The 27,538-nt window shown below is 38.1% G+C and overlaps 2 protein-coding genes across 3 annotated transcripts in view; one reads left to right on the top strand and one right to left on the bottom strand.

Moving 5' to 3' along the window:
* CDC40 (cell division cycle 40) overlaps positions 1-21,338 on the bottom strand; it is a 60,367-nt gene extending 39,029 nt beyond the window's left edge. Inside the window, exons 1-3 of the mRNA XM_049654159.1 lie at positions 21,106-21,338; positions 8,081-8,167; positions 338-467 (exon numbers count right to left, since the gene is read on the bottom strand). Of these exons, the coding sequence (XP_049510116.1) occupies positions 338-467; positions 8,081-8,167; positions 21,106-21,294 (406 nt within the window). The 5' untranslated portion in view covers positions 21,295-21,338. The remainder of the gene's footprint in view (positions 1-337; positions 468-8,080; positions 8,168-21,105) is intronic.
* A 730-nt stretch (positions 21,339-22,068) lies between these two features.
* WASF1 (WASP family member 1) overlaps positions 22,069-27,538 on the top strand; it is a 70,499-nt gene continuing 65,029 nt past the window's right edge. For both annotated transcript variants that reach the window (XM_049654161.1, XM_049654160.1), the window contains exon 1: positions 22,069-22,301. The gene's annotated coding sequence lies outside the window, so the exon portion shown is untranslated. The remainder of the gene's footprint in view (positions 22,302-27,538) is intronic.

Here is a 27,538-nt window from a genome sequence, read left to right as displayed (position 1 = left end):
TAAATTCAACACTATCTGGTCATTTACCAACTTCAACAGTGACCTGCATATAATGGACATTCAATAACAAGTGTTCATCATCAAGTACAACAGAGAACATTCTGTTTTTAAGACCACAGAGTATTTCTAGTACTCAGAAATCACAGCAGAGTTAGAATGACAGCTAAAAATATTAGTTCAACTTCACACTTGTATAAATATTTATAGATGTGTTTAAGAAAATGCACCTTTTGAAAAAGGAATCTAGGTTATTAAATTTAAAAAGCAAGAAGATAAAACAGATTATCACACACCCAAAAATGTGTCAAACTGGAAACTGTAAATCTTATCTCCTTACCATAGGTGGCAAAAGTTCTTCTTTGCTGTTCAAACATAAAGTCATTGATATGAGCTGGTTCAGCATATCCAGAAAGCATATTTCTAGGGGCAGCCATTTGCTGTGTCCTAAAGGGATTTTCTGGTCCAAACTGCAATGTTATAAGAAAAAAAATCAAACTTAAATCCTAAGTATATAAAGCCAGAATACCAGAATTATTGTACAATATATTTTCAACTCTAAATCATTAGGGGCTAAGTAACCTACTTGGGAACATGCTCCCCACACATGGTTCAGCGCAGTTGGGCAATGGCTGATGAGCACTGTGAGCCCAGCCCCTAGGACAGAAGGAGAGGAACCCAGCTCACCCAAGTCTCTGCATGGCTATTTAAATTTAAATTACTTAAAATAAAATATTCAGTTCCTCGGTCACACTAGCCAGACTTCATGTGCTCAACAGTCACATGTAGTTATTGGCTACTACATTTCCTTCATTGCAGGAAGTTCTATTGGACAATGCTGCTCTTGATGATTGAGTTACTATATTTTTGTCCAACGATTTGGGGGATTTGGGGTGACTTTTTTTTTTAATTTACAAAGATGATTTGGTATATCAATAATGGTACCATGATGTAATTTTAAAAATACATGTTTCTTCTCTACTAGATTATGAGTTCTTCAAAGGTAGACTTAAAATCCTCAATACTTACCATCATGCATGACATACTGAAAGCATTAATGAAGTGAAAGATTAATCAGAACCCCACTGGGGTCAGAGAATAGGAAAAAGACAATAAAAGTAAAATGCTTGAAGAAATCCCTAGAAAAAGATATTGCAAATGAAATAAAATTACTCTGAGAAGTCACACTATGAAAGTCTTACACAAAATAGTACATTATTATCTGTTTATAATGCTTTGAGTTTCCATAATGGTTTCCAAGTGTTATTTAATTTGATTTGTACAAAGATCCTGGAAAGTTAGAGAGGTATTCTCCTTCTCATGTTAGAAATGAAGAAAAAAGGCTAAAGATGATGTATTTTATCTTCCCCAGAGTCAATAGTGTTATTATTAATTGGTAGAACCAAGGTTAGAACAAACTCTAGTCTAGGATTCTATTGTATCATAACATTCCTTAAATGTACAATCATACTAACTTTTAAAAAAATGGTTAAAAAAAAGTATCAGATTATGTCAAGCACTATTAATTTAATAATATTTATTTAATGATAATGGAAAAATCCAACTCTGTATTTTGTTGTTTGTTTGTTTTAAAATAAACAATGAAATGAACTTCCCACTTTGGAAATAGTGAGATTAGACAGGATATTCTTATTTAAAGTCTGGAAGGTCTTCATGATAAAATATTTCAGCGTCAGAACATCTTAAGTCACTACCATTAGAAACCACCATTCCTGTGATATATTTCCAGAGCCATAAATATAAGTTATTGGTCTTCTCTTAAGGAGAATGCTGCCTTCTCTAGATATCAACATTATACTATGCACAAAAATCTGAATTTAAATGATGTTACATTTGCTTTATGTTTTTTTTCTGCTTTAGAAGAAAATGCATTACTACAATATTCTTTTATATTGATAGCTTCCATTTCCATGTTTAAAGTGATTCAATTTAAAAATATTTGATTTACATACAAAACTTTTATTACTATTCATTCTGAATTTATAATAAAGGAGAGTGCAAGATTTCACAGCCCATATTAGTTCCTCCTTACTAATGGGTAGAAACGTAAGGGAGAAAAAAAATCTAGACTACTGAATGCTGGCAGTTATAGTAACTTTGTTTGTCATGAAATTTATTACAAAAACAAGGAACATCCATAAGAGTAAGGATAATAAAGTGATTTAAGTTTCCTAGATGTTCTACCTAATATAGTCAGCTATCATCCACAAAGCAGTATCTGATATTTCTGGGGGGAGGGGGGATCTAAAATGATAAATATCTCCATTGATCTTGTTACTCATATAATAAGTTAACCATTACCTTTATAATTTCCATTTGAAAAAGGAAAATACAATTTCCATAGTCTTATTTTATTAAGATTTTACGAAAAAAAAAAAAAAAGAACAATTCTTCTACTGGCCATATATATCAAATCAGCTCCATCTTTTAAAGAAAAATTCTCAGTGTTAAGGAACTTTGATTTCTATACGAACACAGATCCACAGATTACAGCTATGTGTATCTTATATTGGTGCTATTTCTAAAGCAGTCTAAAAATTTAAATGTGCTATGTTTTATAGATGTTTAAGCTGGAGGCAACAAAAAAATCTTCTAATGCTATAGGAAGCTGGGTTGGGGGAGGATCTATCTACTTCTGGCTCACCCCAACTGCCTGGTTAACAGCAGCTACTGGAACTGACCCTAAAGATATTAAATAAATGCCAACAAAGAAAAGAAGAGAAATGTTATTCAGCAGAAGTCAGCTCTTCTCAATTCCTTAAAAATTATGTGTCCCAGATGTTCCTGGTCTCTGTGAATATGCATTTCTATTAATTCTGGGTTAACCATTACAAAACAAAACAAAGTATAGGAGCACTTGGCTCAGTTGGTGGACCATGTGACTCTTGATCTTGGGGTTGTGAGTTTGAGCCCCATGGTGGTTGCAGAGAATACTTAAAATAAAAATATCTTCCAAAAAATAAAAAAATCAAAAAGCACATAAAAAACACACAAAACTGACTTCCAAATATTCTTTTTAACTTCTGGCAATTACGTTTAACTAAATTTGTATTCAAGGGATTTTAAAAATACATATTTAAGTTAATTAGGTATGAGTATTTAGCGGTTTTTAGCTAAGACCATACTGAAGTGCACCACAGTTATAATCTTAATCTCCCATATAAAATACACACATTTAAGTATTAATTCATAATTCAGATCACTACATCTCAGGATGTTCCTAAGTATGCTTATATGTTTCACCTGAGTGAAGTAGTGATTTATTTATAAAGTAGGAGAAAAGCATTTTTAATTCGTTAAGACGCGGGTAGATAAATCTAAGAAATCTGCGTATTGTAAGGCAGTGGTTCTCCAAAGTCTTCAGGAGGTACAGTACTTGAGGGTCAGTGTCTTAGCAGTATAGCATAACACCACAGGTATTAAGAAAATTTACACTAGTAAAAACGGACTATGTGAAATCATAATCATAAATTCACATATAGAACACCCCCCCAAGTTATTGAACCAGTAATAATCATATTATACTTAGATTTCTGGTAAGTTTTTCATTAATGTTTACTGTAGCCATCAATGGTTAAACATTTAGAAACAAACTTTAAGGTGAGAAGATCCTGTTGATTAACTTAATTATTTTCCACAAATTTGGAAAAGATCACCACAATTCATTTTTATTGGGAGAATACCTCAATCATGTAAGACATAAGCAGAGTTTATTACTAAAATAAGATCTTTTACTAGTATGGGTTCTATGACCTTGAGCCTCAGTTTCCTCATCTATGAAATAAAAGAGCTGAACTGTCTTCTAAAGTTCATTCCAACATTAATATTTATAGCAGCCCTTATGGCCAGATTTCTAATATAAACTAGGAACTTCTTTTCCTTTTAACTTTGATGTTTTTCTATTCCTAAAAGTACTATTATTTTAAATCTGAAAATCTCCCTGAAACTTACAGGTTTTACATGAGTCTAGGAAAGCTAACAAGTACATTTTTCTCTAAGTAGATCCAAAAAGGATTGAGTGAAATGAAGAAAATCAGTAGACTAAAGCAATGGCTATTATATCTTCAAGTTCTATCTATAATTTGAGAAAGCTTATCTAGATACTAGGTTAGACCACTTAGGAAAAGTCCTCGGTTGGGAGGGAAAAATAATATTTTATAAAATAAAGTAGTCAATTCAGTTAATTTACTGAACTAGCAAAGTCCAAGACGTAGGGGTATAATGTGCAAACTCCGCGATGGGTCTACAAACAGGTCTTCCAGCCATAGAGCAATTGTGAAGAGTGATGTGAACTCACATCCCCAAATACATTACCTGCTGACAGTAAACCCTGAGACTTGGTTTCCTCCCTATAAAATAGGGATTAGAGTACTAATAATAACATGGGTTATTGTAAAGACTAAAGGAGATGAGGTATACAACTATATAAACCTCTCAGGGATACAGGATACAGTAAGAATTGGTAGTTTTATTTCTATGACCACTCTTTTCCATCATGCAAATCCTTACCAAATTAACCTCCCTAAACATGCAGCTTTAATTATGCTGCTTTAATAAGAACTTTAAAAATCTATGTATCATCTATTAAATCAAGACCAAACTGTTTACATTGGCCAGAACCCTGTGCAACACTATGCAAACTATCACTCTAATCTTACCTCTCTGTTCTCCCGAACTGACAATGACTAAAGTATTCCTTCCTGTTCTTTAAATCTTTTATAATTTGGCTAATGCTACTCTCTTCTGCCTGGAATCTTTCCTCATAAAAGCCTTTCTAGCCATCAATGCCAGTAATAGTAACATAAATAACAGTAAGGGCTGCTATTTATTAAATGCTTACTCTGTGCCAGAGTTTCCTAGGCATATCATACATTAGTGTGCGTATCCATATAACTTGGTAAAGTAGAAATTATCTTCATTTTACCCTTGAGAAAACTAAGGTAACCCAGGGTCACACCAAAGCTAGTAAGCAGTACATTTAACCCCAAATCTCATGTTCTTTACTGGGACTTTACTGTTTATTTTAAATTCAAGTGTTGGGTTTTTTTTAATTAATTTATTTTTAAATTTATTTATTTAAATTCAAGTTAATTAACATACAGTGTAGTACTGGTTTCAGCAGAATTTAGACATTCATCACTTACATATAATACCTAGTGCTCATCCCAACAAGTGCCCTCTTTAATGCCCATCACCCATTTAGCCCATCCCCCCACCTACCAACCCTCAGTTTGTTCTCTCTGTATTAAGAGTCTCCTATGGTTTCCCTCCCTCTGTTATGTTATTTTTCCTTCCCTTCATCTGTTGTGTTTCTTCAATTCTACATGAGTGAATTCATATATTTGTCTTTCTCTGACTGACTTATTTTGCTTAGCTTAACACACTCTAGTTCTATCCACTTTGCTGCAAATGCTGATTTCAAGGGGTACATGCACCCCAGTGTTTATAGTGGCACCTCTCAACAATAGCCAAACTATGGTAAACACACAAACATCCATCGACTGATGAATGGATAAAGAAGATGCGGTATATAAAATGGAATACTACTTGGTGATCAAAAAGAATGAAATCTTGCCATTTACTGTTTATGTTTTTTTTACGTTTTTATTTTATTTTTGAGAGAGAGACAGAGTGTAAGCAGGGGAGGGGCAGAGAGAGAGGGAGACACTGAATCTGAAGCAGGCTCCAGGCTCCCAGCTGTCGGCACAAAGCCCGACGTGGGGCTCGGACTCATGGAACCGAGCTGAAGTTCAGACGCTTAACCGACTGAGCCACCCAGGTGCCTCAGCCATTTATTGTTTTAAATACTACTTCCTCCATGAAACTTTTTCTTATCTTTACAACCAGACACAATCTCTCCTTTAACTTGAATAGGACTTTAGGCATTCTAGGAAACAATCTGGTCTCTATCGTTTTAGTGTATGTGCTGCCGAAGCGAGCATTCTATCTTTTAAAATAACACAAAGCATTGGGGCGCCTGGGTGGCGCAGTCGGTTAGGCGGCCGACTTCAGCCAGGTCACGATCTCGCAGTCTGTGAGTTCGAGCCCCGCGTCAGGCTCTGGGCTGATGGCTCGGAGCCTGGAGCCTGTTTCCGATTCTGTGTCTCCCTCTCTCTCTGCCCCTCCCCCGTTCATGCTCTGTCTCTCTCTGTCCCAAAAATAAATAAAAATAACACAAAGCATATCCTCTCTGGTAAACAGGAGCTTGAGGAGAGGGGTTATATCTTGTTTCTAACAATGGATTCTCAAAATATGGGAACTTGAATTTCATCCAGCAAAGTTCCTGGTGACACCTTTCCATACTTTGCAAATTACACAGATCCCAGTCATAAAATTCTAAGTTAATTATCTATTATGTTACAGACAATTCATTTGGCAACCAGGAAAAATTGTAATTTTTCTTCACTTTTCCCTCTCATCACTCCTTTCTCAAATTGGTGACAAGCATCAGTATTCCTAACATAAACTAATTTATATATTGAATGGGAGGCTCCCTAAAACAAGAAAAAAAAAGAACAGATCATTAAAGGATTGGTAATCTCACAAAGACAATGATACGTCTAATGCCTCATCAATATCACCAAAAAAAAAAAACCAACTTCATCTTTTAAATTTTGAAAACAGTAATCACACAGCAATGTATTAGTAGTTATGCACAGGACCTAAACATTTAAGAGAAAGAGACTTCATATAAAATGCACTGACATAGGAAGGTCGCGCGCGCACACACACACACACACACACACACCACACTACTTCCAAACTTTCTCATTTCCTGAATTTAGTGGCCCTATTTTATTGAAGTACTTTTCATTTAAAAAAAATCATGAAGCATATATGTAACGTACAACCTTTCTTCACCGTGCCAGCTAAAGTGGTGCCAAGGGATATGAAACAGTCTATAGGTTCAATAGGCTAGAAGGACTTAAGAAATAACAGAATAAAATTTAAAATGTGCTGCAGTCTCAGAATATGAGCATGGGATTTCTGCTAACTGGACAGCCGGAGAACCGCTACAGGGATGTCTAAATGCTAGCACTGACATCATCAGCTGTGCTACAGTTTTCACTCGCCATATTTCAAGTGACTACAGAAACCTGAGCAGGCAGATTATATAAAACAGCTTTATGACTGTTTATCAAAAAAAGGACAATGTATGCTCAAAACCAGAAAGTATTAAAAAGTACCTCTTTCTTCATTCAGCTGCAATAAAATATGGCTCCTCACCCCCATTTTAAAGCGCTTCTTACAGATCCTGCTACTGAAGGCTTACTTTTTTGTTTTATAATGACCATTTTCTGGCATCTCCATTTTCTCAGCCAAGCATTCTTTCCCTTTTTGAAAACAAAATAGCTATAAACTTCATTTTTCTACAAAGACTTTCCTAAATGGACAGTTTTCACTGTTTTCCTTCCTTCATTCCTTCCTTCCTTCCTTCCTTCTTCTTTTCTTTTCTTTTTTTGCCTTTTTTCCCCCTCATCTTCTTTGTGCTTCCATCAGCATTAATCATCATCACCACCACCACCACCACCATCATAAGATGTCTCACACAGAGCAAGCAATACACCCTGTGACTACTTCTGAGCAGTGAACACATTAGCAAGGCACTCCTTTTTTGCATTCATCACAGGAGCATTTGTAACCAGATGTTTCATAATACACTCCGCACTGATGATGCTAGTAAAACAAGTTCTTTTTCCCTTATGGTTAATTTAGAATACTCCCTTAACAATACTGAGGAAGATGTTAACTACGTTCACATCTAAGAATCAAACATTTTAAAATGTCTTTTTTCAAAAGACAGAGTTCCATTCTATCAGATAGTTGTATGTTGGTAGACAAACATGAGCACATTTTTAAAGGTACAATTTCTTTTTTTAAAAAATTGAGATATAATTGACACATAACAAGACATGTTTTTTGAAAGTTTAAATGTATATTCTTGTGAGAAAACTCCAAAAACTCACTGTTTATCTACCTATGTATAATTCAAATACATTAGCAAAGGCAGAATCTTTTTTTTTTTTTTTAAGGCAGAATCTTAAATATAATGTTTTCTCACCTCAGGAGCAAACATGGTCTCATAGGTAGGATTATACTGAACCTCTTTGACTGCAGGGTCAAGGTGAACTCCGGTCTCCAAATCTTCCTAGAAGAAAACCAAATGAACGTTAAAGATCTGACAGATGAAAATTTTATTTTAGAAACTACATTAAGATCATACTAGCCAGCTTAACAGTAATTTTATGATTATTACATGAGTACCATATGATTAATATTTCTAATAATCAAGGACTAATAGAAGTAATGTATATAGGTATAGAAGTTAGAATGCATAACAAAATTTTTTTCCTTTCAAAATACTGACTTTGTCTCATCGGAACATATTAAAAACTTTTCTAAATAAGCTAATAAGCTACTCAAAGCCTTAAATTAAGAGAGTCCAACTCCTCTTTTTTTATGAACTCAAAACCTCCAGTTCCAAATTCAGGATAACTCCTTCTTGATTCACCAAACCTTATTAGCTATACCCAGATGGCACATGGTTCAGGACTGAAGAAGTGGCAGGACCCTAACATTCTAAATCTAAATCTTACACTCTATGCCAATGTTTCAACCGTCTTAAATTCATCCCCTAGCTTTAACAAACACAAAAATCTCACGTCCACCGGAGAATCACTGGTGATCTCTATTTTGTGTAACCCCAACACTTACAAATACCATAATTCCCAAATTGGCATCTCTAGTCTGGACCTCTCCTCTGAACTCTAAAGATTTGTGTATCTGACCTTTAACTCAACATCTTTTCTCCCAGGATGCCTAATGGACATCTCAAACTTGATATATCCAAAAGTGAACTTCTGGTCACCCCTTCCCAATGACTTCTTCCAGCCTTACATCTGCTCACGCAAAAACTCCTGGAGTTATCCTTGATTCCTCTTTCTTTTACATTGTACCTCCAATTCATCAGCAGATCCTCTATCTTCTACACACATCTAGAGTTCAACAACTTCTCAAGTCCTCTTTCATGGACATCTCACAACCCAATTTATCAACTCGCACCTGGATTATTGCAATAGTCTCTGAAATGGGCTCCCTGCTTCTACCCTTGTCCACTCACAGCCTCACTCCATGCAGGAGCTGTGAGATTTTTAAAAAATATTAGATTATGTTACTCCTGCTCTAAACCCTCAGGTAGCTTCTCCACTCAGAGTAAAAGCCTAATAAAGGTGTAAAGGCTCATTACCAGTTGTTCTCAGAAACTAAGTATGGTTCCCCTAGGTAGTGTTACAAGGCATTTTTGTCTTCCTGTATTGTTCTGCCTGATTATTTACATATTAAAAACGTGCTGTTCATACGTGTTTAATTTACACATTAAACAGGTAATAAATACCGTTCCTTTACTTATGGTACTCAAGTTATATTTAAAAATTTTTAAGAAAGTTACATATCATCTGTGAATTATACTTCAGTAAAGTGGAATTACAAAATTACTATTACAAAATGAGGATGTTTGAATCTAACTGGTTGAGAATTATCCTCCCCCTGAGATCCCAGAATGATCTGTACCCCCACTCGCCTCCATAAACTTCTGTATTCATCTAGTCCTGTGCCGATGCTCATTAATTCCAGCCTCACTGGCTCCTTTGCTATTCCTAGAATTCACCAGAGGACAATCCTGCCTCAGGGTCTCTGCATGTACTGTTCCCTTTTCTTGGAATGTTCTTTCCCTGGATATTCACATGATTGGTCTCTTTTTCAGGTCCCTGCTCAGTTTTTCCACTTTCCTCTTACTTTGCTTTATTTTTCTCCATTACATTTTTCATCATCTGACATGTTTATTTATTGTCTGGATTTTGAATGCACAAATGTATCTTCGAACCCTAGAATTATCCCTATCACATCACCATCTTTATTCTGTTGGTCTTTTGCTGATGTGACATACATCTGTCAACACAATGCATAACACAACTCAAAGTAATAATCAAAAAACATTTTTAATGTTTATTTATTTTGAGAGAGAGAGAGAGAGAGAGAGCATGTATGTGCATGTGCACACAAGGGAAGGGCAGACAGAGAGAGGGAAAGAGAATCCTAAGCAGGCTCCGCACAGTCACTGCACGGGCCGCCACAGTGCTCAATCCTCAACATGAGATCATGATTGAATGGAAATCAAGAGTTGGATGCTTAATTGACTGAGCTACCCAGATGCCCCTGAAAATTTTTTTTTAAAGGTGAGATATCAAAAGGGTGCCTGGGTGGCTCAGACACTGGTTGAGTGTCCGACTTCGGCTCAGGTCATGATCTCACAGTTTGTGAGTTCGAGCCCTGCATCAGGCTCTGTGCTGACAGCTCAGAGCCTGGAGCCTGCTTCAGATTCTATGTCTCCCTCTCTCTCTGCTCCTCCCCTGCTCACACGCTGTCGCTCTCTCTCAAAAATAAATAAAGATTAAAAAAAAATTTTTTTAAGGGTGAGTGACGCTGCAGAAGAAGCAATGCTACTGACAAATGAAGATCTGGGAGACTTAGAATGACTAATGACAAAGACTAGGAAACTGACCAAAGAAAATAATACTGTAGGCACACAATTATTGTTCCAAAATTTTACCACTTCTAAAGCAACCCTCACCCAAAGCAGCCAACTTAGTTTTTCTACTTCTCAGAGATAGAGTTCTTCAAATATGACTCCCTTAAACTTCCATCCTCTCTAGTTTCAAAACTGTATCTTTACCTTCTCTTGTCTTTCTCATGACTTCAATCTCCACCTTAGATTTTTATCTGCAACCTTGACCACACGCTTGGCCTCTGGATCTATATGCAACTGCTTACCGAACTGCATTATACGGATGTTCCATAACATCAAACACTTTGTGTCCAAAACACATCTCAATCCGCCATGCCTCTACCTTCACTCACTAACAAATAAGGCACAGAATCTTGATTCCATTTCTGAAATATTTCTCCGACAACTCCACTTCTACAGTCCCTCTCCACATCCCTGTCTCCACTATTCTAGGACAGACTCCATCATATCTTGTCTATTCTAATACCTCCTTATCTGGTTTAATACACTCCCACTTTTGCCATATTAGACAAATTACTGATTTTTAAAAATATCAAGTACTTGCATCTATTCTGTGCTGTTGGCAATGTCACACTCTTTGTTCCTTATTGTATATCCCTTTATTATCTGATAATATGTCATCTTACTTTCTCTTATACCTTTCCTCCTCTTGGCTCAGGAAAACTGCTTTTCCATGGTCCTAAGGAATGTTGTACATAATCCCTTATAGCAATTGTGATACTATATTATTTGTTGCACATGACTTTTACGAAGATTTTATATCCTCCCTGCCTAGAATGCAGAGAATTTAGTGTATGTTCAATAAATTTGTTAAACTGAAGAAAGAAAAGTCAAATCCAGAGAGAAATTAAAGAGGGTGAAGGCTGAATAATGATCACCAAATCTGGCAATTACATCACAAAAAAGCCTTTGCCAGAATGATTCTGGTAGTGGAGTAGATAGAAAAGCAGTCGTGAGAGACAGAGATATAATTAAGGATTTAGAAAAAGAGGACAGTAATAGTTTCTACTCTCTCAAGACATTTGGCAATAAAGCAGAGATGGGGTGCCAGATTGAAGGATTTTCAAGGTAAAATTAAGTCTGTTAGCCCCCTCCTTAAAAAAGAGACTAAGCTGAGATTTAGTCAATTATAAGCTACAGGATAGGAGAGAGTAGGGAGAAACGCATGAAAAGAATGAGGGGAGGGGCACCTGGGTGGCTCAGTCGGTTAAGCGTCAGACCCTTGATTTCGGCTCAGGTCATGATTTCGTGGTTTTGAGCCCCACATTTGCCTCTGCACTGACAGTGTGGAGCCTGCATGGGATTCTCTCTCTCTCTCTCTCTCTCTCTCTCTCTCTCTCCCTCTCTCTCCCTCTGCCCCTCCCCCACTTGCATTCTCTCTCTCTCTCTCTCTCTCTCTCTCTCTAAATAAATAAACTCAAAAAGAAAAAAAAAGAATGAGGGAATAATCAATGGTGTGGTTATCCTGGAAGAAGTGGGAAGGACAAGAATCGAGGACACAATTGGAAGGTTAGCTTCTGAAAAGAGGAGAGCCTTCTCTGAGATGAAACAGAGGTGACAAAGGATGGGTAATGGGTGACAGATGTTCGGAGCCGGTGGGAGATGTTGGGACTCATAACCGATTTTATTTTCTTTGAGTAGTTGGGGGCACAGGCCTCTTCACAAACCAAGTATGGTAACTTCAAATTCATTTATTGATTCAACAAATATTGATTGGGTGCCTCCTATGTGCCAAGCATTGTTCTAGGCCTGCAGAAGCAGATAAAGCTCTCTGACCTTGTGGAGCTTAGAAAGTGGGGGAGACAGATAATAAGCAATATACTAAGTGAATTACAGAGTTTGCTGGAAGAGGGTAAGTGCTATGAAAAAAAAGGGCTTAACAACATTAGTGCTGACTCACATTATCTCATGTAATTCCTACAACACTTCTGTGAAGTATTAGCAACATTAAGTCGCTTACTCCAAGATACTAATAGAATAAATGGGAAGGGGGAAATTTTCAAGTAACCACAATGAACGATATTAAAGAGACACATTAGCAACAAACGAAAAAAACCACTGGCGGGCTATCAGTCAGGGTGCTTAGCCACAAGCAGCTAAACTCTCACAGACTGTTTAAACAATATTGAACCCTTTCTCTTAGAACTGCCAAGAAGGGTGGAGAATCAGTTTGGGGAAATAGGCATAAGTGAGGGTGAGTATACAGATGGAATCACAATTGAAAATCAATCCTACCACAGAGCCAGTCCACTGAGGACAACAGTTTGCCATTACTGAACATCATCACTAAATGACTGTGGCTGCCACTGGACACTGCTGTTGAGACTCGTGGTCTGAGAAACGAGATGTTGGCCACCACTGCCACTGAAGATACTCTCTTTCCTTGCTTCTTTGCGGAAGAGCTTTAGATTAGAATTTAAGTGAGTGCGTTTGTCTGCTGAGCCCAAGTTACTGTCCTGAGCCTTAAATAAAATGGAATTAGGAGAATGAGAATCTGGGCTTTCAGGCTCTGAAGGTCGGGGCAGCAAGGGCTGTTCTTCACATGAAGACTCTCAAGGAAGGGGATTCAAATGTCGGACCATCTAAAGAATGATACGTATACAGCTGACCTTTGAACAATACAGAATTAAACTTATATACAGATTCTTTTCAATAGAGTAGTCCTGTGTGTTTTTTCTTCCTTCTGGTTTGTTAATGTTTCTTTGAGAGCGAGTGCACGCATGCACGTGCACACGCAAGTGGGGGAGGGGCAGAGAGGGAGACACAGAATCCGAAGCAGGCCCTAGGCTATGAGCTGTCAGCATAGAGCCCAATGCGGGGCCTGAACCCTGGAACCCTAAGATCATGACCCGAGCCGCAGTTGGACACCCAACTGACTGGGCCACCCAGGTGCCCCCTTCCTTATGATTTTCTTAATAACATTTTTTCTCTAGCTTCTTTTATTGTAAGAATATAGTATAGGGGCGCCTGGGTGGCTCAGTCGGTTAAGCGTCCAACTTCGGCTCAGGTCACGATCTCACGGTATGTGAGTTCGAGCCCCGCGTCAGGCTCTGTGCTGACCGCTCAGAGCCTGGAGCCTGTTTCGGGTTCTGTGTCTCCCTCTCTCTCTGACCCTCCCCCGTTCATGCTTTGTCTCTCTCTGTCTCAAAAATAAATAAATGTTAAAAAAAAAAAAAAAGAATATAGTATATAATACATATGCCATACAAAGTATGTGTTAATTGACTATTTACGTTATCAGTAAGGCTTCGTCACCAGTAGACCACTAGTAAAGTTTCTGGGTAGTCAAAAGTGATAGGTAGAATTTCAACTGGATGGTGTGGGGGAGGGGTTGTGTCCCTAACCGCTTCCTTATTCAAGGGTCAAGTGTATATTACCCTAAAATGCACACTAGAATCTTCACTGATTAGAGATAGTATCTGCCTAGTGTTGAATAGTAAAACTCAGTACCATAAAATTAAAAAGTCATACACAAATGGCTTCAACTGCATAAAAACTGAATTAAATGTGTCTCTCTCAATATTTAATTCTAGTATAAACTGCTTAAAATAACAAAGCTTAGCCATATTCATGCCTCCCCAATGTATTTTATAGAATACAGCTGCTAGAACCACTTTTTTTTTTTAAGTTTATTTATTTTTGAGAGAAAGAGACACACAGCACAAGTGGGGAGGGGGGTAGAGAGAGAGAGGGAGACACAAAATCCAAAGCAGGTTCTAGGCTCTGAGCTGTCAGCACAGCCTGACGCAGGGCTCGAACCCACGAACCGTAAGATCATGACCTGAGGTAAAGTTGGAGGTTTAACTGACTGAGCCACTCAGGAGCCCCTGGAACCACTTTATAATATAGTTTAACACATTTTTCTAAATAAGGGTATTTTAACTTTGAATTATTTTGAATGGAGTACCATGAGATGGCAAATTTTAAATTCAAAGTATAACTTAAAAAGAATTACTCTTTATACGTACAACAGTGGCAACTAATAAAAAATATAAATAGGTCTCAGTCTGGTTCCTGCTAAAATTATAGAACAAATTGGACAACCCTCCAGAAAGTGAAGAGTTAGTAATTATAACATTTGATTAGAAAAACTTGGACAATACCACAACCTTGTTTTAATACCCATGAGGAGTTCAATAATAATTAAGCATGCAATTAAGATTACCACAGAATTACAAAGGATTTCTATTCCATTTTAATTATCCATAAAAATTAAAGTACAGTGAGTGAAGGGCACCCTATGGGTCAAATAAGTTGAACAAGTTATCTTCTCTGATTCAAAGAAATTTGAGAATAAAATGAAATCGTATTTACTTCTGAGTCCTTTTCACATTTTTTACTGTTGCACAAATAAGAATATAGATGTGAAAGCACTTTGTAAACTATAAAGCAGAACATAAGTATTAATCATTACTATGAACTATTTATCAATTTATAGTATAGGTTTTTTTCCCGAAAAAGTAGGAATGAGTAAACTTTCTAAGATGGAAGTTTAAGTGGATGTCATAAAAGAATAGAAATTCACATAAAGATATCCTTTGGGTTTGGCTCTTAACAAATGCAGAGGAAAAAGGTGATCTATTTGAAGCTTACGAGTATGAGTAAGATCACCCAAAAAGAAATTTTAAAATATGCTCAAAATTAGAGGCAGAATTTTCATTTTACTCGAGTTGGCTATGCCAAAGCAGGGAATGCATTGGGGAAAGGTAACATAGTCATGGACTGAAATGAGAGAATGCCAGGTCTGCTTTTTTATTTTTTTAATTTTAAAGTCAATTAACAAGCAACTCTTGCAACCCAATAGGGCTCGTTACATGATTTCCAAAGTGCAAAAATCTGATAGTGCTGCATCGAAATACATTTTTAACCAGAAAATAATTGTTGTCACACACTGGAGAACACAAATATGTTTAACTGGAGTTCTAGAATAAGAGAAGAGCAGGACTAAAATAGTATGTGGAAATAAGAACTGAGAACTCTGCAGAAACACTGAAAGATCCACATTCCAAACCAATGAATTCCCAATTAAAGAAACTCTACAAATTCTGAGCAGGGCAAACAAAAAGATATCCACACCTGGGTATCCCATAAGGAATCTAAAGACTGAAAGTACACCCCAAATAAAAGGGGGCAGAAGGTAAGGGTCTTAAAAGCAGTCCGAGGAAAAGAGAACAGCTACAATGACAGCTGACTTGTTATCAGTAACAGTGAAAATCAGAAAATAGAGTATTTTAAATATGTTGAGAGAAAAGAACTGTCAGCTAAGTAAATGAAACTTGGTGAAAAGATCCTTCAAGAAAGATGGTTAAATAAAAACATTTTAAAGACAAACGAAAACTGCAAGCTGTTGCCACCAGCTACCCCTCACTAAAGGACATCAAGTATGCACAATAGGCAGAAGGCAATCTCTTTGCATATGAGATACAGGAATCGGCATAACTCACTGCCATCTTCTGAAATTTAAATATATATCAAAAAATACAGGACAATAATAGCTAAAGTAGGGGTAGTGGAATGTTAATAAAACTGCAGTGTTCTAAGGTTCTTGCACTGTTCAGTAAAAAGTAAAGATATTGATTAATTCAGATGTTTTAATTTCTAGGGGTAATCAAAGAGCAGAAATGAGGGCATAATTTACAAATGGGTACAGAGAAAAAAACCAGAATGATAAAAAAAATCAATCCAGAAGAACGGATGCCTAGCATATTAATTTTCTATCTTCTTTTCCATTACCTGTATTCAAGACTACACTTAAAAAAATATATTGCTGGGGCATCTGGGTGGCTCAGTTAGTTAAGTGTCTGACTCTTGGTTTCAGCTCAGGTCATGATCTCACAGTTTCATGGGTTTGAGCCCCCGTGTGGTGCTTGTGCTGTCATTGGGGAGCCTGCTTGAGATTCTCGGTCTCCCTCTCTCTCTGCCCTACCCCCCCCACAGGCGCTGTCTGTGTCTCTCAAAATAAATAAATAAACTTAAAAAAAAATTATTGCTATGGCCGCACCTCACAACTTCTGGTGAGTATTATTTTCCTTATTATTCAGTTCAAAATATTTACTACTATTATTATTTTTGATTTAGGTCCATGGGCATATTTTGGTCCATGTATATGTGTGTGTATGTGTGTGTGTGTATCTTTATATAAAAGATACACATATACATATACATATACACACACACATGTACGTATGTATCTTTTTCAGGCAGAATCCACACCCAGCGTGAAGCCCAACAGGGGGCTTGAACTCACAACCCTGAGATCAAGACTTGAGCTGAGATCGAGTCAGATGCTTAATCTATTGAGCCACCCAGATGCCCCTTTGCTCAATATATGCTTTTTCTATCTTACTTTTGATCCTTCTGGAAATCTTAGCAAGCATGGCAAAAAAAAAAAAAAAAAAAAGAGAGAGAGAGAGATTCAAAGAAGGAAAAAAATACTGTCGTATTTGCATCTGATAGGACCATAGGACTATGTAAGTAGTGAGATCAGTAAAAAAAAATTAAATAAATAAAAAATAATGCTATTTATGAATATATTGCATAAAAATATGACACACCTAGAAATACCTTCAGCAAAACTATGCGAGATACTTATGGAGAAAATTATAAACTTTGAAAGAAATTAAAAATCTAAAGAAAACCTAAACAAATAGAATATTGTCTCCAAATTGATCTGTGGTTCAATGTAATCAAACAAAACCCTACCTGGGTGTTAGTAAAACTCTACAAATCAATTCTAAACTGTATTTAGAATTACAGGGGCCAAGAATAGCCATGACATTCTTGAATAACTACAACAAAAAGGGGTTAGAGGAATAGCCTCACCAGAGATCAAGCCATATTATTAAAAATGTTCACACCATACACAATAATCTCCTACAAGTCAAAAGACAACCCAAGTCACTTCAAAAAGAAAAAAAAAGTCTAATTACCAATAACATATATGAAAAGATGTTCAATCTCATTAGTGTTCAGGGAAATGGATTAAAAACACTGAGTACATTTATAATCTTGTCAAAATGCTTGCGATTCGTCACAGTAGTTAGTCAAATACAGATGATCATATCTGCATGCTTCACATCTCCTCCCTTGGTCATTTCTCTATCATTACATTTACTATGTGTAAGGTTTTGTTTGTTTTGCATGTAAGTGTTGGTTCACAAACAAATGATAATTAATGTCCCTTATTCTCTCATCATAGAACCTTCATCAACTGGAGGGGTCTAGCCCCAGTTGTGTGCTCTGCTTCTAATGGACCTCTGGTGCCTTATGCGACCTCTCTTCCCGGATTATTTTACTTCACACTTGAGGTGATTGAACTAAGTGAGTTCTAGAGACATTCCATCACCCCCACCCAATAAGTGTACATTGATTCTCGATGTACATGCTTTCTCAAGACTTTCTTTTTCACTTACTCTTTCATTCATTCTCTCACCAAATATATTTCCCTTAATCTTGTATACTAGGCACAGGAGACATGAAAATAGACACAACCATGTCTGGTCCCTAGGGTCTGACAATAGTCCAGGGTAAAGAAAAAGTGAACAAGTCACAGCAATGCAACAAGTGCTACGACTGAGGTACAAAGGGGGCTGCCTGGACAGAGGAGGGAACATGTGCACTGAGACTGAAGGACAGAATTTGGAGGTGGAGGGAGCACAAGGCATGAGGAAAGAGATTTCCAAGCAGAGAGACTTGTATGGCCAAAAAAATCTAGAGAGGAAAAAAAAAAAAAAAAGGCTTTTGGGGCTTTATAGAGAGTTCAGCATGGGAAAATGGCAGGCCTCATGTTACACAGGAACTTGGAAATTATCCAGTAGCAACATGGTATCTTTGGGCAGAGAAGTGATACAACACTGGAATTTAGAAAGATGACTCTGGGCACACTGTGAAGGAAAGAATGGGCTATGGAACTAGGAAACAAGAAGGAAAAAGTAGAAAGACCAGTTAGAGGGTTATTATAATTGTCTTGCATTAGATAGAAATGATAAGAATCTGAAATAAAATATTTGACAACTGTCATTGTGTCACAATGATAGGACCCACCACCCAAGAGTAGCGGTTGAAAGAGAAAGGAACATCAAGAATGACTCCTGGGAGAAGTAAAGAAGATATAAAGTAAGGCTGTATCAGTGAAAGTGGAGAGGAAGAAATTAATTTGAGGAACGTTACAACTGTCTGAATGACAAGCTTCAGGGGCTGAGGAAGAAGGAAAAGGAAGACGCTTCTGTTTTTGGCTTGGACTAATACGGGGGTTGGGAGATCATTAACCAAAATGGGAAAAACAGGTGAGGTGGATCTTGAGGGGGAAGAAAAATTGTTAATTTTCAGCACATTGGATTGGAGGTGCCTGAGTACCATCCTGAGTGAGAAGTGTAACAGTTCTGGAGCTAGCAAAGAGGTCAGAATTGGAAATAATAAGGACGGTGTGTCTGACACTATTATAAGTGCTTAATGTGCTTTGTGACAAGCCTATCTTCGAGACAGGTATTAGTGTCATCCCGACTTTACAGATAAGAAAAAACCCTAGGCACAGAGCACTTAAAGTAACTTATCCAAGTTACTTATCCAAGTTACCCAAGGTCACCATTTGGGTAAGTGCTGTAGGCAGGATTTGAATCCTGATAGTCTTGATTCCAGAGCCTTTGTGAACCACTTCACACTGTTCACCTGGGAGTCATCAGAAGCACAGACTCAAGTTGAAGGCATGAGAGAGTATGAGGCGTGCAAGGGGGACTAAGGGCCGGGTCCCAGGAAACCCCAATGTACAAGGGAGGACAGAAGAACAGGGGATCAGAAGACTGAGGATGGCCTTATGGAAGCCAGAGGGAAAGCAACTTCCGGGAAACAAGAATAATGTCACTTGATGCAGATATTCAAGTCAGACAGCAGAACTTGACACGTTCTCACCTTTCTCAGGGAGAGTAGGTAGTTTCCCAAGAGGCCAGGGCTAGGTTGCACTGGCTTGAGGAGAAAATGAGATGAAGTGAGAGCTCGAAAAAGTTAAGCTGTGAAAAGAATGAGGACTCAGGAGGTTGCTGGAGTGATACAAGTTTGGGGAGTTTGTTTGGTTATAAAGATAGGATTCTAAGCATTCTTTCATACCACTTGATTAATAAAAAGTAAAATTCGTGAAAGTTTGCAAAAGACTTAAAATTATAACACTAGACTTGGGAACATCTTTTTCTTGGTTTGATTTTTTTTTTTTTATTGAAGTATAATTAGCATACAATGTTATATTATTTTCTGGTATACAACAAATTGTTTTGACAATTGTATAGGAAACATCTTACATGCAAAGCAGTTTTTGTACACTGCCTCCCACCAGCACGTCTTGAGCTTCTGGTCACCCCCATCAGGCTCTACTGGGCCTATATTACCAATTGGCGGGTGTTTTTCTCTGGTTCTAGACATGCCAACCTTTCCTCAGATCTTCAAACACACTAAGCTCCTTGTCATCTCAAAACTTGTTTTCTTTGCTTTAACTTTCTTGCAAAGTTTCCTTTGTCTGGAAACTCTTGCCTTATCTTGCACATGGCTGGCTTCTTCTTCTTCAAAGCTGCTTTTACAGAGAAGACTTCCCTGACCAATCTATGGAAGTCATACTCCTACTTAATTCTCTATCACGGAACTTTTTTTTTTTTTCATTCATAATACTCAATCGAATCTGCAACCGCTTTACTTGCTCACATTTCATTGGCTGTCTCTTCCACTAGCATGTATGCATCATGATGGCAAAGATGTCTGGCTCCTTGGCCTCTGTGTCTTCAGCCCCTAGAGTAGTTCCTGGCAAATAACACGTCTTCCGTAAATATTAGTTGAATGAGCTATACAATCCGTTTTCTCCCTCTATCACCCTCCTCAACTGGGATCAGCACGCTGTTTCTTAAACCGAAGGCCTTTTCTCGCTTTACTGGCATATATAATCACAAGGGCTAAACTAACATTATTGCACTTTTATTAGATACCAGAGTCTGCGCTATAAGCTACATTTGTATCATTTCACTTACATAAAACTCTCATACAGATACATACTTTAAAAATAATCTCTATTGCACAGGTAATGAAACACAGGAGGTTGTATAACTTGCCGAAGTTCGCAGAAGTGGTGGAGCCGTAACCAGAATCTAGTTCTAACTTCAAAACAAACCAAGGCGGGGACACTGCTCTCTTCAAGTCAGAGTACATAGTCTGGTTTGGGAAGTGTCTGTTTTACACCTGCTCTACACAGGCCACATCCTAATCATAATAAAGTTTCACCACCTCCCCTTCGCCCTTCCCACTGGCTCGATGGAGGGAGAAGACAGCGGGGAGCAGTGGAGCACTGTCCTGAACTTTCAAGTCCCGGCTTCTCCCAAGGAAGATGCATGTAAGGAGAAGAGACCCGAGCGTTAGCAACTTGTATCTCAGCACTGAGGCAGCGGTAACCCGGGGCCTAACAAGCGACTGCCGGATTTTGGAGCAGAAGCAAAGTCCCGCACTGCATCAGTAGCCACAGCGCTTACCTTAACTGCCACCTCCGGAGCCGAGTCCACCGCCACTGCCAGAGACGGCTTGGCCGAAGCTGATTTAGTCAAGTGCATGAGGGAGTCGGAAGCTGGCAGCGAACACCGTCCACCCTCACTGTCCGAGTCCGATTCGGACCCTGAACCCGAACCATAGGACGCAGCCAAAGATGCAATCGCAGCCGACATGACTGCAACCGATCCTCTGCGGAGACCAGGCCCCGGCGGAAGAAGCGGCTTCCAGGTCCTGACAGATTAGCATGACACACATTACTTACTTCCTTTGCTAAGAGCTCATTTACGACGTCTTTAAGCTATAATAAATTAGTATTTGAATAAGTATAAGAGAACGCAGAATACGAAAATGTTTATCTAGGGAAGTAGAGAGAATTGTGATACCTTATAACTTTCAGGACCTATTCGGCTGGATTGAAGACTACGAGTTCCGAAATACCCTGAGGTCACGAGGTCCAACACTCCCGGCGTTCAGCGCGGCGGGAAGTGGAAGAGGCATAATGGGAAGTGTAGTTTAGTGCGAGGGGCGGGGCGAACTGGGCAGGCCTCTCTTTGACCACGCCCCCGAATGGATGGTTCATTCAATTGGCTATCATCTTCCCTCACTCCCAGGCCAAGCACTGTTCTCTCAGTCCCCTTCCCCCAAATTGGAGATTGGGCAATACCATACAGCCTCAGGAAATGGGGGGGAGAGCCGTATTCATTCCCTCTGTTGGGTGAGTGGGCGGAGGCTGAGTTTTCCACCACGGCTGCACCTGGGCTCTGGGAGCTGAAGAGGAAAGTGAGAATCTTAAATTGGAAGACCTTGAGTGGTGGAGAACAGCTCCTGATGGGAAGGATGGGAGATTAGGTGGCGAGGTCCAGCGATTCCCCCTGCTTCAGGAGCGGATCTCCGCGCCCAGTTGTGGAGCGTCGCGCGCGGGGAGGGGGCGGGTGGGGGGCGGCGGCGGCTCGCGGTGTTGTTCGCTCGCGCGTCGAGCACACGGTGGGTCCGGCGACCGGCGGGCGCCGCAGGCGGCGTTCCCAATAGCCCGGTGCCTGGGCCGCTGCCCGGAGCGGATTCCACTCCGGAGCCTGTCGCTCCTGGAGGCTCTAGGTGGAGTCCCGGGAGCCGAAGGGGACCGGCGGCCGCCGCCGAAGCATGAAGAAGGGGTAAGGCAGGAGCCCCCCATGATTTCACGGTGAGCGCGAGTCTCTCAGGAATTGTTTTTTGGTGGGGACAGGGTGCTGGGAGAGGAACTCTTTCTCACTGGCCAGAACGGATGGAGGTGTGTGTGGCGCTCTTGCCCGGCAAAGGTGACGGGGATGGGCGCGCCTCCCCCGCGCCGGCCCCCACCCCCATTCGCGGGTTTCCAGAGCTCTGGCCGCCCACCCGCCTGCCGGGCTGGGTGCCGAGGCAGACGGCTGGCCGGCGCGCCTGGGTCTCGGTTGCAGGGACCGCCCGATGCTGCTCTAGGCGGGGAGACTGCGGGTCTCACCTGGGGTGCCACCGCCTGAGCGTCCCTGCCCCGTCGGCCACCCCCATGCCGCCTCGCTCTGGGGGCGGCTGCAGCGCCGGCTGGCAGCGAAGCCTCCGCTCGCGCTACGTGCGGGAGGCTCGGTAAAGCCGGCTTGTGTGCGTGTTTGCGCCGCGCGTCTTTATATTACAGCCATAAAGGTAAAGCGAGTGCGGAGATCCCTTTCTTCCCCCGAAGGGAGGTGGGGGGGGGGGGGCGAAGCGGGGCGGTCGCCTCTGATGCCTGGTAATGGGGGAGTGCCTCGGGCAGAGTTAGGGAGCCGCTTACTCAGCTCCGTTGTCGGCAGGACTCGCCCATTGTGCCACCCAGATAATTATTCAACTATGCAGCATCCATTGCACCTTTCCCATTTTTCTTTTCCCCTTGCTACAGCATGCCCCCTAGCTTCGGTACTCTGACGCCTTCTCTTGCTTGCACTTGGCGGATGAGGAACTGGAATAATGATGAAAAGAAAGCACATCTGACCTGAACATTCACAACCTGTCCTAGAGCCGATTAATTAACTAATCCCCAGCTAGACTAGGTACTTTAATACGACTCAATCTAATCCTATTCTTTTCTGTATAACGTGTGCTTTGGATTATGATTTAATTTTTTCTTTGGTGTTAGATTCACCTATTAGTTAAGTCTTATTTTTTTGTCCGGTAATTTATTGGTTATTCAACCCGTCTAATATTCCTAAATTTAACATATGTGATAGGTAACTTTCATCTTTCTAATTGTTGATAGCACTGTATCATAATTACAAATGCAGTCTGTCTTTGAACTCTCAGGAACAGTTTTTTCCGTATCTAAGTTTCTGTTAGGAAAGTATTTTTATTTATGGCGGATATTTGAATAAAGTACTCATTCAAGTTTTGAATGAGAAAAGTTTTGTATTTCTTTATTTTTCAGTAATGGAATATTTTACTGGTAATCATAGCCTTCAGTTGAATGAAAGGAAGCATCTAATATTTTAGGTGGGGTTTTAACTGCCATAATGAGCATTCGCTAATTTCTCTAAATTTTTTTTTCAGTCTTTGCCATATTATGTATTAATTGTTAAGAATTTTTCTCATTTTTTTTCGAACTTCTTTCTACAAGGATGGGCAGGCTCCAATTTTGCATGATCTACCTGAAAGATGAAATATTTTTTGAAAACAGAAGAAACAACTGTTGGTTACTTGATTATTATGTTAAAAACTGTTTGCCTTTCATTACTTAAAAATAAATGATTCACTACCAAAAATAAGTGTTCCTTTTTTTTTTTTTTGTAATCCTCCCCTTCCAGCTTTTCTCCTTTAAGCTTGTTGCCATAACCCTCTTGATAAAACAATTGCATATAGGCATTGCAGAGGCAATTGATTTAAGGTACAGTAATTGTTTTATGTCCTTTGGAAGTGGCGCACATATAATATAACTTGATGGTGTAGGATCAGTTGCTTGGTTAGAAAATGACCTTGCAATCTACAAAATGGACACCTCTGTGCCTTGGTTTCCTTATATGCAAATGGTGGAAATATTTATGCCACTGAGTAGTATGCATAAATTCAGTAAAGATGTTTTCATAATGCTTTTAAAGAAAATTTAAATATTTTAGCTGATGGATGATGAAAATATTTCAGTGTAAAACACAAGGAAAAAAACGTCAGGATATTCCATGGCATGTCAGAATGGCTGATTTACATTGAATTTTGCTTTGGAGATGTATGGCTCTAAATTGAAAAATGTTTCTCATCCATCAAAAATTTTTAATAATTGTAAATTTAATAGACATTATAGTTAGTACCTATATATAGTTATAAATGTAAGTATCATTTATATTGATAAAAGTTATACGACTTGGTAATAAACAAATACAATCTTGAATTAAGTTTGTAAAAAAAATTTTACAAAAAACGTTAAGGCCCTTTTTATTGAAAAATTTGCAGATAACATGATCCATAGTACATAGTTGTGATCATTTGTAAGGTATGATATAGAGTTTTATTATTCAGGCTTGTAAATAAACACATACTCAGACATAATGTGGTAATAATCTATAATATTACATTTAATTATACATTTTGCTTTATTTTCAGAATAGGTTAAGCTATCCATTTCCAAGTGTTTGGTTTTCATTATGAAAGAAATGGTATTAGGTTTTGATTTCCTTATTGGAGTATTATTAACTCAGTTTATTTTTATAGTGAAAGCTACTATGAGAATATTATGTTATTAAGACTTCTACCAAAGTTGTATTTTACCAGAGCTTTGTGGGGAAACTTCATATAGATGATAAGTTTGTTGAAATGTCTTTAAAATTACTATTGCATAGTTTGTTTTTTTTGAGAATGAATTTGATTACATTTTTAATGTTTTCTCAAATGACCAACTTAAAATTCAGCTGTCATTGTCTCTTGGGTAAATACAGTTAATTAAAGGTTCTTCTAAGTTCCTTGAAGACAGGAACTAAGCTAATGTTTATTGTCACAAATCCAAAATTGCTAGCATAGGGTTTAGCAAATAGTAGAGACTTGTTTTTGTCGTTGCTGGACAAATAAAATGAATGAGTGAAGGGTATCCATTGATATAATATACTGAGTAGAAATTTTTAAAAATAGATTTATCAAACAAATTTTAACTCATGAAACATAGTTTTATCTCAGGAGAAAAGACAAAATGTTTTGAAAGTGCTTTGAACTTTATCTGTTCAAATAGAATTCCTTTACCCACACATTTTTGGAAAGAGCACTAAATACTGCATAATATATATGAGGTCAACCTTTCATTTATAAAATGATTAATTTTCTTACCTCTTATAGGTCACTACATGAAAAAGTAAAGGTTTTTTGTTGTTGTTTTCCTAAATTAGATGAGTATAGAAATGTGTTTGATTCTTTTTTACTTCAGTTTTTTAGTGAAATATTATTTAAAAAGATGTAAGTAAATTACAGCCTGTGCTAAATGTGCCTGAATACTGAGTTTTAAAAATAAATGACTTCTGAGGTGGAGTTTTTTTATAATGTAAAGAGTCTTGTATTTTTAACTTATCATATTTAGTTTATAATTTTCAGTCTTTGTGTATTGCTGGTTCCTAATTTAGCAGGAGATCTATATTTTAAAACTTGGAAAAATGGTTTAGAACTTGGAACTTTCTCAAAAACAGTATGCTTAGTGGTTAGATTCACAGACAGCCTACCAAATTCAACCCATAATATACTTAGATTATAAGATTAGGCTAATAATACCAGAGAATTAAAGAATATTAATAATAATTAGGATAAATACTATATCGAAAATACCTACATTATGTACAATAATTTTTCTTTGGGAATTTTCCTTGAAATGCTAGGAATACATTTCTCTTGTGTTAGACATGACAACATTATTAGGAACTTGTCCTCTAACATCCACTGGATGTGAAGAAGAGGATCTTCCTCAGTTCAGTGAGCCTTAACATTATATGGGGCAAGAGGTGAGAGAATGAGAGAAATTAGAAGGAGCTAGGGTCTTCTATGTGACGTTTGACAAGTCATTTTACCTTTCAGGGTCTTTGGTTTTCTCTGTTATAAAAGGAGAAGGTTGACATAGACCTCTCTGAGATGCCTTTCAGTTACAAATAAAATTCAAAGGCACTTCAATGCTCAGTGTAACCACTTTTTTCTGAGAGTTCATTTTTCCTTTCTAATGTTCCTGCTTTATATACCTTCTCTCATGGAATTTCTTCTTTCTAGATCTACCTCTGAAAAGATTATAGTCTTTTTTTTTTATCATCTAAAAATTTTTTTTTCATTTATTTATTTTTGAGAGACAGAGAGAGCACAAGTGGGGAGGGGCAGGGAGAGAAGGAGACAGAAATCCAAAGCAGGCTCCAGGCTCTGAGCTGTCAGCAGAGAGCCCCACGTGGGGCTCGAACTCACAAACTGAGATCATGACCTGAGCCAAAGTCAGACGCTTAACCTACTGAGCCACCTAAGCGCCCCTGAAAAGATTATAGTCTTAATCTTCTTCTGTCATGCCTATTCTTGGAAGCAAGACTTTTTAGGTTTTTAAAGGAGTTTTTTGTAATGTTTGTTATTTTGTCTGCTTTTATTTTTATTCTTTATTTTTTTAACTCCTAGCACCACCAAGAAACAGAATTAAGGTGATTTGGTTTGTTCTTTTGTTTTTTACTGACAGTGTTTAAGAAAAGTCAAGGTAGATTTTATTTAAACTTGGGAGAATGATCATATCCAGTGAATCTCCAGAGAAATTTTTTTAATAAGGAAAATTATTGGAACTAAGGTTTTGGAGTGGGTTTATGAAGGTAAAATGATGGAATATGACCTGGGAGTAGGGTTGTCAAACAGATATGTTTGGGATATCTTGCATTTTTATTTGCTAAATCTTTCAGTCTTACTTTGGGTGCTCTAGAACTTTGGGCATGGCAGGAGCAGAGGTATGGTATGGTTGGAAGCAGAGTGAAAAATAGAGTTTATGAATTCCTTGAGAACAGAAGCAGTTTCGTTGTTTTGGTTGGTTGTTTTGCTTTGCTTCATTTTTGTGTTTCCAGAATTAATTCTTTAAGTTACATGGATATTTGAGTGGATACAGTTAATACAAAGATTAGCAGGTAAGTGATTCTCTTAGGTGGAAAGATCAGGATGCTGTGAGAAAATATATATATGTGTATATATATATGTGTATGTATATATAAAATATAATATATATATAAAAAATATATAAAAAAATATATATATAAAAAACATGTTTTCCCATGTGGAAAAAATTGATATTACATGCTTGCTATATATGCAAGTCACTGTATAGCTACTGTTATATTTATTATTTTACTTAATACCATAGTTCTATTAGAATTTAATGGAGGAAGAAGGTTAATGGAAATAAACAAGTGGTTTATTCTGCTCAGCAGAAACACAGGTTCTCTTCCCTTTCCTCAG

The sequence above is a fragment of the Panthera uncia genome (genome assembly GCF_023721935.1).
Source record: "Panthera uncia isolate 11264 chromosome B2 unlocalized genomic scaffold, Puncia_PCG_1.0 HiC_scaffold_24, whole genome shotgun sequence".
NCBI classification, from domain to species: domain Eukaryota; kingdom Metazoa; phylum Chordata; class Mammalia; order Carnivora; family Felidae; genus Panthera; species Panthera uncia.
This window is presented reverse-complemented; position numbering and strand designations above follow the sequence as displayed.